Source organism: Arvicola amphibius, chromosome 3 (assembly GCF_903992535.2).
Source record: "Arvicola amphibius chromosome 3, mArvAmp1.2, whole genome shotgun sequence".
NCBI lineage: Eukaryota > Metazoa > Chordata > Mammalia > Rodentia > Cricetidae > Arvicola > Arvicola amphibius.
In genome coordinates, this window is record NC_052049.1 from 25,473,259 (window position 1) to 25,488,964 (window position 15,706).

The 15,706-nt window shown below is 39.3% G+C and overlaps 1 protein-coding gene across 1 annotated transcript in view; it reads left to right on the top strand.

Annotated features, from left to right (window-relative positions):
- Wdr70 (WD repeat domain 70) overlaps positions 1–15,706 on the top strand; it is a 208,266-nt gene that overhangs the window by 8,351 nt on the left and 184,209 nt on the right. Inside the window, exons 4-5 of the mRNA XM_038323203.2 lie at positions 7,182–7,302; positions 11,191–11,389. Coding sequence (XP_038179131.1) covers positions 7,182–7,302; positions 11,191–11,389 — 320 coding nt within the window. The remainder of the gene's footprint in view (positions 1–7,181; positions 7,303–11,190; positions 11,390–15,706) is intronic.

Consider the following 15,706-nt stretch of genomic DNA (forward strand, 5'->3'; position numbering starts at 1 on the left):
AGTGATCCTAGTAAGTAACAAAGACAGTTCCTATCATTCAGGAAATCTTAAGGTTTTTAGGAACATTAGGACAAAATATATTTTATATTGTACTCCAGTATATCTGAAAAGGTCAATTTTAGTGATGAAACAATAAAAGAAAAAAAACAACGAAAACCTCTTGCCTTCTGAGTGTATTTGGTAATACTTCAAACACAAGATTTTAGTGAGTATCTGTACTATCAGTTAGACAAATCTTTTGTTTTAAGTATCTCATACAAAATCTTTGGACATTGGTTGTTATAGTTAAATAAGTTATGTAGTTCCTGGCAGTGTAGATTCTTAATACATATTTGAGAAGATTAAATTAAATTTAGAACTAAAATAATTATCTATCTATCTATCTATCATCTATCTATCTACCTATTATCTGTCTGTCTATCTATCTATCTATCTATCTATCTATCTATCTATCTATCTATCTATCTATCTATCGATATATCCATCCATCCATTTATTTTCATGTAGCCCTGGCTGGCCTGGAAAATATACATAGCCTTGACCCCACTGTCTCTGCTTTTCATGTGCTAGCAGTACAGAGGTATACAAATAACATCTGGTTTTATGTTGTACTGGGGGTGGAACCTAAGGCATTGTGAAGCTCAACTACTGCTTTAATAATCAAATAGCCCAAATACTGCTTTAATAATCAAATCCTTCTTATTTGGAGATAGTTTTAAATGGCTCAACCTGTTAGAGCTTGGCATTTAAAGTTGGAGAATCTAGGTTTAAAAAGCAGCTCCACATTCCACTTGAGGAAGACTGGATAGGATTTCAGTTTTTGACCCTGTTAGGTGGGTATGATACCCTTAGCAAGTACTTGGGTGGCTAAACCATTAGACGTAGTAACCTGTAAAGGGCTGATATGTATCCTTTTTAATTTCTGTAAGCTTTTTTTCTGAAGCATGTATGTACACTATTTAAGGGGTTTTGAGGAATTATAAGGCTTGTACATTAAAAAAAGTTGTGGATAAATTCACTGTATGGAACTTTCTTGGCCTAGTACCACATCCTTGGTTTGACTCTGACTGTGGCTTCTACTGATCTGAACATGTGAATCTTTATTGAACAATTCCTTGAAAAAGCAAACCAGGATTCTCTTTAGCTTTAGTATGCTATTTCAGATGTTTATGTATATACAGAAGTAATCACATTCTGTGGGAAATTATTCATTATTAGCGGCTTAAGACATTTTTGTTTTCTTTCAACCTTGGCCATTAAATTATACTGAGATTATAAAATTAAAGCTAATATACAATTTCACTGACTTAAAAATATGGTTTGTGTGTGTGTAAGTGGGGAGGGTAGGATGATTTGCAGGAGTTGTTTCTCCATCATGTAGGACATAGGGGTTGTACTTGGGTCAGCAGGCTTGGCAGCAGGTGCTTTCTTCCTTCCTTCCTTCCTTCCTTCCTTCCTTCCTTCCTTCCTTCCTTCCTTCCTTTTTAAAGATTTATTTATTATGTATACAGTGTTCTGCCTGCATGTATCTCTGCTGGTCAGAAGAGAGTACTAGATCTCATTATAGATGGTTGTGAGCCACCATGTGGTTGCTGGGAGTTGAACCTCCTCTGGAAGGACCTCTGGAAGAGCAGCCAGTGCTCATAACCACTGAGCCATCTCTTCAGCCCCTAACAGGTGCTTTTATAAACGGTTAACTTTCTGGCCCTAACTCATTTCTAAAAATGGACAATTGTAATATGTATCATGATTCTTATGGTTGATATTGAAGTCTTTCCTTTGTTACTGAAATCAAACTTAAAGGAATAAATAAGTCAAGCTTGGTGTGTGACTGAGGATGGCTTTGAATTCCTGATCTTTCTGCCTTCACTTCCTTCTCCTGTGATTACAGATGTGGGTCACCATGCCTGGTTTTGAATACGATTTTAGTGGGTGTTTTAATGTCTGAGAAGAGAAAATGCTGAAGAAACATTTAGAAACTAAGACTTTTTTGAACCTCAGCAATTTTTTTCTCTAGTTAAATCCTACATCTTCCCGACCTAGATTATTTGCCTGGAATTATTTCATCCTTTTGTCCCATCAGTACTTTAGAAACATCACAAGTTCAATATTTTCTATGTTTCGAGGGTAAACCTCTTTATTTTTGTTTGCTTCCATAATTAGAGTGCCCAGCTTTGTCCATAGTAGCTATATTGTCAATATTTAATGTGTTAATATTTTTAAATGTTAACATCTAATTTTGTTTTCTTAGTGTTTTGTTACTAAATAGATAAAACTTAAGTGATTCTTCATGACATGGGAGGCTAGTAAGACAAATAAACAAGTGAGACATTTTCACATTTAATCCTGTGGGTAAATCACATTAGAATATTCAGACTCACATTAGTAATTTTGTTGTCTTGACTTTTGTTTTTATTTTGAAACAAGGTCTGTGTAGCTAAGGCTCCCCTGGAACTCACTGTGTGTGTAGCTGAAGCTGGCCTCAGGTTCATAGTAATCCTTTTCCTGCCTGTCGAGGCTGAGATAACAAGCACGAACCACGATGCCTGGCTTACCTGATATTTACTTTCTTTCTAGTTAAGTGGTTACCAAGTGGTTGACTGAAGTTTTTAGGTCCTAAATTACTTTCATTTGACTCTATTATTTAGATTAGTACAGATTAGCCATAAATAGGTTGTCAATCTAAAGTTGCATAAAATATGATGTATTAGAGACATGGTTACCCAAAAGTGATATCAAGACTCTTGGAAGAAAAGAATGTGTGGGGAGGAGGCTTGCTTTGTAGAGGCAAGGCATCTTTAGAGCTTTCACTGTACTTGATTTTATTTTGGGTAAAAATGCCAGGGCAAGTACAGTCTGTGGAATTCCGTTTAGCTTGGTTTCTCATCAGCCCATAATGAAAACACTATTTTTTTACTCTACAGTTTCTTCCTTGAATCCCCATTTTTTCCTCTTTTATATAATAAAGCAATAGATTAGCATAAAACATCCTTCAGTTGAAATGTTGAAGTTTTGGTAGTAAAAACAAAAGTTAACTCTTCTTTTTTGTTTGTTTGTTTCTTGAAACGGGATCTCACTATATAATGCTTTCTGGCCTGAAACTCACTTTGTAGATTGGGCTGGGCTTGGACTAACAGAGATCCTGCCTCCTGTGAATTGGGATTAAAAGCATGCACCACCATGCCTGGCAAAAGTTGAAAAAAAAAATCAAATGTTTCACAAGACTGAGACAAGTAATTTGGAGTCCTTATCACTGCTGGGAAATCCTGGTAGTGGGTGGGTCAGCAAGTGATGAAGGTTGTCCCTGATCGGCCTTTGAAGAGACACACACTCACTATTAAATAAGATAGGGGATGCTTGTCAGTTAATCTTACAGCTGCTAATCATATCAAAGTCTAATCACATCAAAGAAGGATCCAGTTGTGGGCCCAGATCTCATTTTGTTGCTGAAGCAACTAATGTTTTTATTAAGTGGACAAGTTTGTTTATGCCTTGGAGTTTTCACCTGGAAAGTGGGACAATTCTCTTTAGAGATTGTTACAAAGGTGATTTATAGGATAGTTTTAAAAGCACCTTGCACTCGGTGAGTTCCATCCATGCATTGACTTTTATTTGTGTTAAGGTAAGGCTGATGGCAGCGTGCTTTTGGTTCCTTGCAGAGACATCATAGAAGACCCAATTAGACCTACTCATGTAGGCCGGGCGGTGGTGGTGCACGCCTTTAATCCCAGCACTCGGGAGGCAGAGGCAGGCTGATCTCTGAGTTCGAGGCCAGCCAGGTCTACAAGAGCTAGTTCCAGGACAGGCTCTAGAAACTACAGGAAAACCCTGTCTCGAAAAACCAAAAAAAAAAAAAAAAAAAAAAAAAAAAGAATGACTCATGTAAAGAAAAGTTTAGTGTCTCTTAGAATAAGAGTTCTAGCATGGGGCCTTTGTCTTCTGAGTCCTGGTATGAGGGCCATGAAGTTTCTCACCGTTTTCTGTTTTTCCAGCTTTAGGGTGTTGGTTTGTCCTTGGATTACTGTCTTCATGACCCCAAACTGTCAGAATTTTGAATTGTCAAACACAGATGAGCACATGATAGTCATGGGAGGGAAACTGTTTTGAATACCTGTTTGGGAATAAAAAAAATTATTTTATATGCATTGGTGTTTTTGCCTTCATATATGTTTGTGTGAGGATGTTGAATCCCGTGGAACTGGAGTCACAGACAGTTGTGAGCTGCCATGTGGGTGCTGGGAATCGAACCCTGGTCTTCTAGAAGTGCAGCCAGTGCTTTTAATTGCTGAGCCATCTCTCCAGCCCCAGCAATACATTTAACATAGAATGGAGCTCCACCTTCCTTGGGTGAGGAGGGGCCAAGCATGACCAGAAGCATGATTTCATCCTACTTGCAGAAAAAAAGAATGGCTTCCTTAACAAGGATAAAGGGAATGGTGATTTCATAAGGAACTAATGATTTCTGCCTTTCTCTAGTATCCTGATTAGGAACAGAATATGCTCTAAAACCCAGGAGGGAGTCAGAGTTTAGAGAACAAATGTCCCCAACTTCCATCAGGAGGAAAGATGGACAAAGAAAGAGCATATGAGGGTAGGGATGAAGCTGCCCTTCTCCTTACACTGACCCCTAAGCTTCTGTTCTTTATTTTTGTCCAGCTACTTTCACCAGAATATTGACTCTTGGCCGCACTGGTTCAGTGGAGAGCACAGAAAAACCATCATTTGCCTTGCCTCTTCCCGGAAAGTTCTTACGTGAAAGACGAGTTCTTTTAAATACTTGCTGCTATCTCTTTGTTCCTTGTCTTCTATGACCTGAAGAATACAATATTCTTTTTGTTTTGTTGTTTTGAGACCGGGTCTTACTTTGTAGCACAAAGACTATAGCGCACTCGCCTGAGCTCAGCGTTAAAAGCCATGGGTTTTGGGATTTGCTTTCAAAGCCTTGTACTTGCAGGCAGTGTTTTACTGACTGAGGCCTCTTTCCAGCGCCTTAACCATTAACACTTTGTTTCTCGTTTTTCAAGGCAGAGTTCTCTGTATAGGCTGTCCTAGATCTCACTCTGTAGACCAGGCTGGCCTAGATCTCAGAGATTCTCCTGCCTCTGCCTCCCTAGTGCTGGGATTAAAGATGTGCACCACCCAGCTTCATTAAAACCTTTAAAATCACTTTTATATATTTGGTTATTTACTTACTTATTGATTGATTGATTGTGTGTTTGGGGGGCAGTAGATACAGGCCACTACACAAAGGTAAGAGGACAGCTTGCAGGAGTTGGGCCTTAGGGATTGAACTGAGGTCGTCAGGCTTGGCAACAGCATCTTTATCTGCTGAGCCATCTGTCCCCATTTTAAGTGTATAATATTGAATAGTTGTAGCCACAGTCCATCTCTGAAACTCTATTCATCTTATAAAACTGAAACTTTTTATCATTAAATGATTCCTTATTCTTCTTTAGCTCCTGGCAACTAATTATTCAATTTTGTTTGATTTATGACTGTTGTAGGTTATTTTGTACATCATATGCTCATGCATTGGTATATTCAGTATTTATCTTTTTCTGTGACTTGTTTATTTCATTTAGAATAGACTCTTTGGCATTCATCCATTGCAGAATACCCTTCCTTTTAAAGACTAAATTATAACACTTTATTGTATAGATATATACCACATTTTGCTTACCCATTCATCTGTACATGAACAATTTGCTTCACTATTTTCGATAGATTTAGGTTTTTGGAGTAATGCTGCTATGATTTGAGTGAACAACTACCTCTGAAAAATTCTGTTTTCGAAACCAAATAAGATGGCACATGACCATAATACATGACCGTAAGGCTGAGAGATACGCTGATAATCAGAGGCCAGCCTGGTCTACACAGCAAGCTTCAGACCAGCCAGGACTACTTAGTCAAATCTTGTCGCAAAAGAACCAAAACCAAAAGAAACAACAACTGAATACTCTTGGACTCTCTTCAGTTTCTCCTATACCTAGCAGTTTGATTGCTATGTCACATTGTAACTCTGTTTAACTTTTCTCATGGTGGCTTTGTCATAGGCTGTTTAGTTTTTGCTGTTATTGATAATGTAGTGCTCACTTTTTATAAAAAAGTATTTTTTATTGTTTTTAATTGTGTGTGTCTGTGTGTGGGTATGTTCGTGTGAGATGCAGATCTTTTGTAGGCTAGATACGTCAGATTCCCCTGAAGTTAGAGTTACTGTCATGTGTTGCCTGATGTGCCTGCTGGGAACATGGGTTCTTTGCAAGAGCTCTCACTACTGGCTAGAGTTCTCTTTCTGTAGACCAGGGTTGCCTCAAACCCACAGAGATCCCCCTGCCTCCTCCCTAGATTTGGGATTAAAGGTGTGTGCCGCCACACCTCCTTTGCTGCTGATTTTATTTTGTTGAGACAGGGGCTCATAAAAACCAGACTGGTGATGCTGAACTCCTGCGTCCACCTCCCAAGTGTTGAATGTACAGTTGTGCCATCACACCTGGTGATGTGTGCTGAGGAGGGCCCCAGGTGTTGAGTGTACAGTTGTGCCATCACACCTGGTGATGTGTGCTGAGGAGGGCCCCAGGTGTTGAGTGTACAGGTGTGTACCATCACACCTGGTGATGTGTGCTGAGGAGGGCCCCAGGTGTTGAATGTACAGTTGTGCCATCACACCTGGTGATGTGTGCTGAGGAGGGCCCCAGGTGTTGAGTGTACAGGTGTGTACCATCACACCTGGTGATGTGTGCTGAGGAGGGCCCCAGGTGTTGAGTGTACAGTTGTGCCATCACACCTGGTGATGTGTGCTGAGGAGGGCCCCAGGTGTTGAGTGTACAGTTGTGCCATCACACCTGGTGATGTGTGCTGAGGAGGGCCCCAGGTGTTGAGTGTACAGGTGTGTACCATCACACCTGGTGATGTGTGCTGAGGAGGGCCCCAGGTGTTGAGTGTACAGGTGTGTACCATCACACCTGGTGATGTGTGCTGAGGAGGGCCCCAGGTGTTGAGTGTACAGGTGTGTACCGTCACACCTGGTGATGTGCGCTGAGGGTGGCCCAGGCTGTGAGCCTGTTGCTTTCTTAGCGCAACGCTCTCATCACATTTTCTTCTGTGGCTTAATTTTCAGCCTAATATTGATAAACTCCAAAGTCTAACTGTTGGAAATTATTTTTACTTTCAATCTTCAGAAGCAAGAGAAAAAGAGGAAGAAATGAGCAGAGAAAAAGAATTAAGGAAACACATTGAAGATGTGGAACCAGCACCATCAAGCTCAAGTGCAGTCAGAGAGCACTCAAAGCCAGCATCCAGGTGCCTGAATGTCTCAAAAGGCTTCTCTTCTCCTAAACTCTCTTTTTCTAGACATTCCTTGTCTAATTTAGGCGAAAGATACTCTATTTATTTAGTCCTTCATTCGTACTGTTTCTCCACTCCGGACAGTTGTGAAAATGCTGAGAGTCAGCTTTGGAATCCGAAAACTAAAAAACAGCAACAACAACATCTAACTCTGTGTCATAAACAAAATGAAAAAAAAAATCATACCCTTTTGAATAACTATTTGCCATCATCTCTTGGAGTATTAGCATTGTAGATGTGTGCCATCATGTTTGACCATTAATGTATTACATATATATTTGTTGTTTTTGTTGTTGTTTGAGACAGGGTCTCTCTAGGCAGCCCTGTCTATCCTGGAACTCACTATGTAGATCAGGCTGGTATTAAGGTTACAGAGATCTGCTTGCTTCTGCCTCCTGAATGCTTGGATTAAATGTGTATGTCATATCACTCAGCTTTTGTATCTTCTTAAATAACTACTAGATGATGATGATGATTATTTTGTTTTCTGTAGTGTGCTGGGAGTCAGTATCACATACCATGTGAATAGTTTCTGTGGGACTGGAGAGATGGCTCAGTGGTTATGAGCACTGGCTGCTCTTCCAGAGGTCCTGAGTTCAATTCCTAGAAACCACATGGTGGCTCACAACCATCCGTAATGAGATCTGGTGCCCACTTCTGCCCTGCAGGGAGACATACAGCCAGAATACTGTATACACAATAAATAAATAAATAAGTAAATAAATAAATAAATTCTACTTGCTTTAAAAAAATAGTTTCTAAAAAATTTGGAATGTTATTGAAATTTAGTTTAGAAAAAGATAATCAGAGCCAGGCAGTGGTGGCTTACACCTTTAATCTCAGCACTCGAGAGGCAGAGGCAGGTGGATCTCTGTGAGTTCCAGGCCAGCCTGGTCCACAAGAACTAGTTCCAGGACAGGCACCAAAGCTGCAGAGAAATCCTGTCTCGAAAAAACAAAAAAAAAAAAAAAAAAAAAAAAAAAGTGGGCCAGGTGTGGTGGTGCTCCCCTTAAATCTTAGCACTTGGAAAGAAAAAGCAGGTGGATCTTTGTGAGTTCCAGGCCAACTAGAGTAAGACCATGTCTCAAAACAAAAACAAAGGTTATGAGACCCTGCCATGGTGGCATGTGTAATATATTAGCTTATATAAAGTGAACACAGGAAGATTTGGAGCTCAAGGACTGTATAAGATTCTTCTCAATCAAAAACAAAAACAAAAACAAAGTGATAACAACAAGAAGTAGCTTTTTATGGGTATGCGTTGCTACTCAAAAATCATGGACATGGCCGGGCGGCGGTGGCGCACGCCTTTAATCCCAGCACTCGGGAGGCAGAGGCAGGCGGATCTCTGTGAGTTCGAGACCAGCCTGGTCTACAAGAGCTAGTTCCAGGACAGGCTCCAAAGCTACAGAGAAACCCTGTCTCGAAAAACCAAAAAAAAAAAAAAAAAAAAAAAAAAAATCATGGACATGAAAAGCAGGTATCACTGAGCCAAGAGAGCATCACTTCAGTTAGGAGAGAAATGTCATGTACTTACCATCTGGTTTGTGAGGTAAAAGCTGTTTGGTCATTTGCCTTTCCTTTTAAGAAAGTCACGGTAAAAGAAATGAATTTTGCTTAGGAATTTACCTTGTAAATTAAAGTTGGATTGTAGACATCATTTAATGTTCAGTTACAGATGTCCTATAAGCATTCTGCTGGGAAAATGGAGGGGTGGACTCTTGACTGTTTCCTATCCAGGATGGACTGTTTTTCAGTCCCCAGTTCCTGTTTTGGTACCACATTGAATTAAGAGATACTTTAAACATGGAATATATTTTGCTTTCTATCAGAGACATTTTTGAACATAATTTCATGGATTTTGTATTTCAGAATACTGAAAATAAGTTAAATTAAGAAAAAAAAAATTGGCTTGGGAATATTAGAAGTAAAAAGCCAGAAATGGAATTAGGCGGCAATGCATTCCATCCAGGTTTTATGGGACTATTAGGCTTAGATAATGAACCATGAAATTAGCATAGATCAGCTTAGTTCCCAGTTTATGCTTACTTTTGAACTAGTTAACACAGTTAACTTAGCATAGCTGCTAAGGATCAACATTTTAGTTTAACGTTCTCAGTTAAACAGGATAATTTTGCATTAAAAGTCTATGATTTCTCATATGCTGGAAATCTGGACTTTACGGCAGTGTGTGTAACTAAGTATAAAGTTATCCAGCTGTTATTTAGTGTCTATTGAACATCCTCTGTGGGTAAGCACTGTTAGGCAGTGGGTTATAGCAGTTAGCAAGTCACAGCTCTGTTCTCGCTCTGTTGATATGGAGCAGGAGCACTGAGGAAGTAGATGACAATAGTGAACGACTAAGTAGCTGATCAGCATTATGAAATGAAGATAAAACAAAGTGTTAGGTTAATGGTGATTGGTAGAAGGCGAGCTCTGAAGCCTTTGAAGGGGTAACAAACCATTTAACAAGGTACTGGGAGAGTGACTCAACACAGCAAAGACCCTTATGGTGACCTTACCCTGGTCAGTTAGACAGAAGGCCCCGGTGCTGCCATTGCAGATTACGTCTATTTTGGAGAGTTGCTAGCTCTTTATGTAGGAATGACATGTATGTTAGACTATATTCCTTATAGTGTTAAACCTAGATGAAAACAAAAGTTCTACTTTTCTTTGAAGTAGCTATCGAGTGACTTCTATGTATCAAACATTGAGCTGCCAAATGAAAAGTAATGGATAAAATAGAAACATCTGCTTCCATGGAAGGTACCAGAGGAAGAAGTCAGTGCTACTTCAATCTTAGAGATAGTTGAAAGATTTATACAGTTAGGGTTGACTGGCTCTTTGGGGGTGAAATAGAAGTTTATTGGGCTGGTGGTGGCACATGCCTTTAATCCCGACACTCTGGAGGCAGAGGTAGGCGGATCTCTGTGAGTTCGAGGCCATCCTGGTCTACAGAGTGAGTTCTAGGACAGGCTCCAAAGCTACATAGAGAAACTCTGTCTCAAAAAACCAAAACCAAAACCAAAACCAAAACCAAAACAAAACTAAACAAAAAAAAAATATATTGGGTGGTTTTTGGCCTTCAGAATGCATGTAGATATTTGATAAGGACCTTAGTGAGAATGAGAAAATGTTTCAGATATGTGAGATTAAAAAAAAAAAAAAAAGACTGGAAATTAGCATAAGGCCCAGAGCAAGTCATTTTCAGACTCTAAGAAGGCAGTTAGTGCTTTAACAGTGTGAAACTCTTGGATTAGCATTGGAAAATAATTTGTGTTTTAGGATTTGCGCTCCAAAGTTCTAGAATAATGCTAATTTCCTCAACATGGATGACTTTATTTACTCCTTTGGTGACGGTGATTGGATTAAATGCAGTTCATAGTTAAATGTATTGGTTATCTCAGTGGTTTTCATGATTTAGTTCGCTGTAGTTTTCTTCTGAATTCGGCTGCTCTCCTGTCTCTTTATGGGAGATAACGACTTCATCAAGCTCTAAAGGATAGTGCTTGGAGTTTGAAGTGCAAAGTCTTCTTTTGAAACCCTGACTGGCCTGGAAATCTCCATGTAGAGTATGCTGGCCTTAAACTCAGAAATCTATCGCAGCTTTTTGAGTTCTGCGATCAAAGGCGTGAACGACCATGCCAGGCAAGATAAAGTAATATTTGGTTACTACCTTTATTTATTTAATGTTTGAACTGCAAATGTGAAAGTATTTGAAAGATGCATTCATTATAAGGAGAGGTAGGATTTCCTGAGAACCTAGCTGTCTCCAGAGATGCCCTGGAGAGGCAAAGGGTCTGCAGCAGCAGAGGCAAAGAGTGTCTGTTTCTGTGCTTTCAGGGACACAAGCAGCAGTGACAGTGAAGACAGTTCTGATTCGTCTGATGATGAGTTAATTGGCCCTCCTTTACCCCCTAAAACGGTAGGAGAACCAGTTCATACTGTGGATGAAGATATCCTTGGCCCTTTACCTCCACCTCTTGGTGAAGAAGGAGAAGATGATGATGATGATGACTTAGAGGATGAAGGAGAAGAGGAAGTAAGTATTCGGAGGTTACATAAGAATTTGGAGTTACTTCTTTAAAGTACTATAGAGAACAGTTTTCTGCTAAATTGTCAATCATGAGTGGAATAGCCGCCACATGGGGATTATGGAAATCAGACGAGGACAAGGAATATGGCTTAGCCAGTAAAGCTGCCTGCTTCCAAGCCTGATGACCCGAGTTCTGTCCCCAGGACCACATGGTGGAGAGGACAGAACTGACTCTGAAAGTTTTCCATTGCCCTCTGACCTCTACATGCACAGAGACATACAACATACAAAGAAATAGATGTACTAAAATACTTTTTAAAAGTAGATTTATCTTTAGTTAGTTTTAAATAAATTTCATTTTGTGGTTATAGAGATTGAATCCAGGGTCTTTCATGTGCTAGGTAAGCCCTCTACCACTGAGCTAGATCTCCAGCCCTTAGTTGATTTTATTACTATTTCAATTACTGTCCTGAAAATACATCATCTTCTTATCTGTTTCATTTACAGCATAATTCTGATATGTCACTCAAGAAAATTTAGTGATTCCAATAAAAAGCAGAAAGGGGTAAATGTAGGAGATTTTGGTAAATAGGTATACAGGATAAGATGATAGGCCTAAATACAAATGTATCCATAGTCACAGTAGATGTAAACAGACTAAACTAGACATGCATAACCCCCACATTTTCAGAATGACAGAGTGAGAAATATTTTGTGATTCTATTATATTATTGGTAGTATTTGTAAAATATAATTACACTGAAAGGCTAAAAGTAAAGAATATAGCAGAAATGTACTAAGCAAGTTAGATGATTAATATCACAAAATTTATATCAAATTGACATCAAATAAAAATTAATGATTATAATTAGTGGTAAGAGTGACATCAGTTAATGGTAAAAGGAACATGTTGATCTTCAGGGAAGATTGGCAGTCCCTAATATTTTGTGCACCTGAGGTGTTCTTTGTGTGTCAGGTAAACACTGACAGAATTACAAGGGGAAGTTGACAAATACACACTCATGATGATAAGGTCAGATATTGTTAGGACATTAGTGAAAGGCATAGGTTGAAGGATACGAATGAGCAGATTTGATCTGTTGGGCACATGCGGTACCCTCATCCATCATTTTCTTCTTAAGCATACGCAGGCAGTCAGATCCCACAGCGAGTATCTAAGCTGTAAAGTGCTATAGAAACACAAACTTCTGTGGCATCCAGATGAAGAGGGGCTAAGTTGCGGAGTTTGGTGACATGTGAGAGCGGGTTTGTAATGGATTGAATGCTTGAGTCTGGTCAAAGCCCCAACCTCCAGAGTGGCTACATTTGGAAGTGAGATTTTCAGGAAGTAATTCAGGTTAAAATGGATCAAAAGAGCCTGTAGAAATAATGTTCTTCTATGAAGAGACATCAAAACTGGTTGGGATGGTGCAGGCCTGTGTAATCCTCGTCCTCAAGAAATTGAGGCAGAAGCATCAAAAATTCATGCTGGGTTTCATAGTAAGACCCTACCAACAAAATAAGAGAACAAAAACATGTGAGGCATTAGATAATGTATGCTTACCTTTCTTTACCTTCCTTCCAAGGCCAGAAAGAATAGCTATTTGAAGATGTAGCAGGTCAACCAGAAACCAGATTTGATATCTCTAGATGGAAGTTTTTGTTCCACCTGGCCCTGTAGCTATTCAGTCCTAGAGAAACACACAGAGGCTTATATTAATTAGAAACTGTTTGGCCTTTTAGTTCAGGTTTATTATTAACTAGCTCTTACAACTTAAATTAACCCATAATTCTTGTTTATGTTTAACCATGTGGTTTGGTCCTTTTCTCAGTAAGGCATTCTCATCATTCTTCCTCTGCATCTGGTTGGTTACTCACTCTCTGCCTTTGCTCCTCCCAGAATTCTCTTAGACTGGTCGCCCTGTCTGTTCTTTACAGGATACAAGAGCATAATCCCACAGCAGCTATCCCTTTGCTGATAGCTTTCCAGCATCAAGAACTATGAGAAGATGCATTTCTGTTGATTAGTTTCCCTGTCTGGTATTTTACTATGACTGACTGAGCTGACAATTAGGAGCCTGCAAGACTGAGAAGAGGAGAAAAAACATGATATTATAGACATACATATGCTATAGCATACAAGTACATATATGGTGGTGAAATGTCATGTGATCACCATGTCAGGCTATATTTTTATGCTAGTGAAGCTGATTAGAAAAAACTCCAGAAAGCAGAATTTGACTGAGCCTTGTATCTGGTTACATTCTTTTAGGGCCATGATCTGGGGGTAAGTTTTAGACTAGCAAAAGTGACTGGAAGCAATAAAGGCATAGGGCACAATACTAGATTAAAGGGAAAATCCCTGTCTAGTCCAGAAACTTCATAAGGTAGAGCAGGCCTTTGACCTCACTGATGTGTGAGTAAGCCCAAACTGTAGCTGTGCTGAGAAGTCAAAGTGTGGCTAAGTTAAGGGCTTTAGAAGTCCATTTGTAATTGTAAGCTTTCCTTAGCCTTTTGCAAGTGTATAAAATTATGTGGCAGTGAAAGCAAGGCTATTAATGATGCATGACAACTGGATCTTAAAAGTGCACACTTAGTGGAAATGCAACATGTATTAGTACCATTAGAGACTTAAGTGAAACCTTCAAAGGGGACAGAATGGGATTGGGGAAGTCCTTATATCGGTTTTATTTCTTTCTTTCCTTTTTTGATTCATAGCACAGAATCTCTGAAAGGTTAGGGCAGTTATGGTAAATGACCATTTAGCTTGAAGATCTCTTGAAGTGGGAATGTAACCTTGCAGTGGCTTTCTTAGCTCCCCAGAAATTATGTTACCTTCCAGTGAAGGCTTCCCTTTCCGACAATACAGTTTCATGTTTGATGAGTGGAAACTTCATGGTGTGTTGAAGGTTCTGAGTGAATATGTACCTTTCTTGTATTCTCATGTTAATCCACATATTTGGGATGTTGACAGCTTCTTAGGTCACGTAACACTAAAAATGGAGCTATAGGCAATGGAATTCTTCTGATTATGTCTTAAACATGAATATCATTGTGGGATATAAATGGATGATTTCATATATACCATACAGATAATTTGTGTAGCAGTCATTGGCCTCTACTTCAGCATTGAATTCAAATTACTACTGGGCTTAGAAATAATTTTACCTTGTCCATTTGTACTTAGAGTCTAGATTTTTGTACTTATTGATTTAGAAGCTAAGTTTAGTTTTTTCAGGAAACTGTTTTAAGGTAATAATCAGCAAAACTATAAGAAATTGTTTTATCAGGATGCTGTCTACATTTTTACAATTTAGGATATATCAGGTGCTCCATTTGCTTGGACATTTTGAAGTGCCTTTGAGTTCTTAGTTTTGTGTCTCTCATATTTCATTTATACCATCAACCTTTTCTTTTCTTTCTTTCTTTCTTTCTTTTTTTTTTTTTTTAAGATTTATGTAACATGAGGGGTCCAGGCCTGCTTGTTTGGGTTTCTGTCCCACCCGGTACCACATATCCGGCAAGCCCCAAAGAAATAACACAGAGATCGCTATAAGTTACAAAACTGATTGGCCCATTAGTGCTAGCCTCTCATTGGCTAACTCTCACATCTTGATTAACCCATTTTTCTGATCTATGTTAGCCATGCGGCTCAGTACCTTTTTCAGTGGTTGCAGATCACATCCTGCTGCTTCGGTGATCTGGGCAGGAGTGGGAGGAATCAACTTCCTCCTTCCCAGAATTCTCCTGTTCTCATTACATCATTTCTACTTCCTGTGTGGTTTTCCCACATATTTTCTGTTTGGCCAATCAGCGTTTATTTATAACATGATTGACAGGTTACAGACAATTCTCCCGCACCACATTTATTTATTTAATTATTATGTATACAACATTCTGCCTCCATATATGCCCTCATGCCAGAATAGGGCACCAGATCTCATTACAGATGGTTGTGAGCCACGATGTGGTTGCTGGGAATTGAACTCAGGACCTCTGGAGTAGCAGCCAGTGCTCTTAACCACTGAGCCATCTCTTCAGCCCCCATCAACCTTTTCTGTCTATCTTCTTTTCCTCTTTTTTTTGTTTTTTTGAGCCTTTTCCTGTTTAATTACTCTTTGACCCTAAGCTTATGAATCTTCTACAATCCTTTTTAACCCACTTTTATTTCCAGGCTGCTCTCTGATCATCTTTCTCTCCTGCCGATGTTTCACAAGCACTAGCTGCATTCCACATCACCCGTTTGCCTTGAAGTCTGTGCTGTCAGCTTCTGCCTTGTCTCTGAGACTCCTCGGAGATCAGTGACACTAAATATGCAAATCC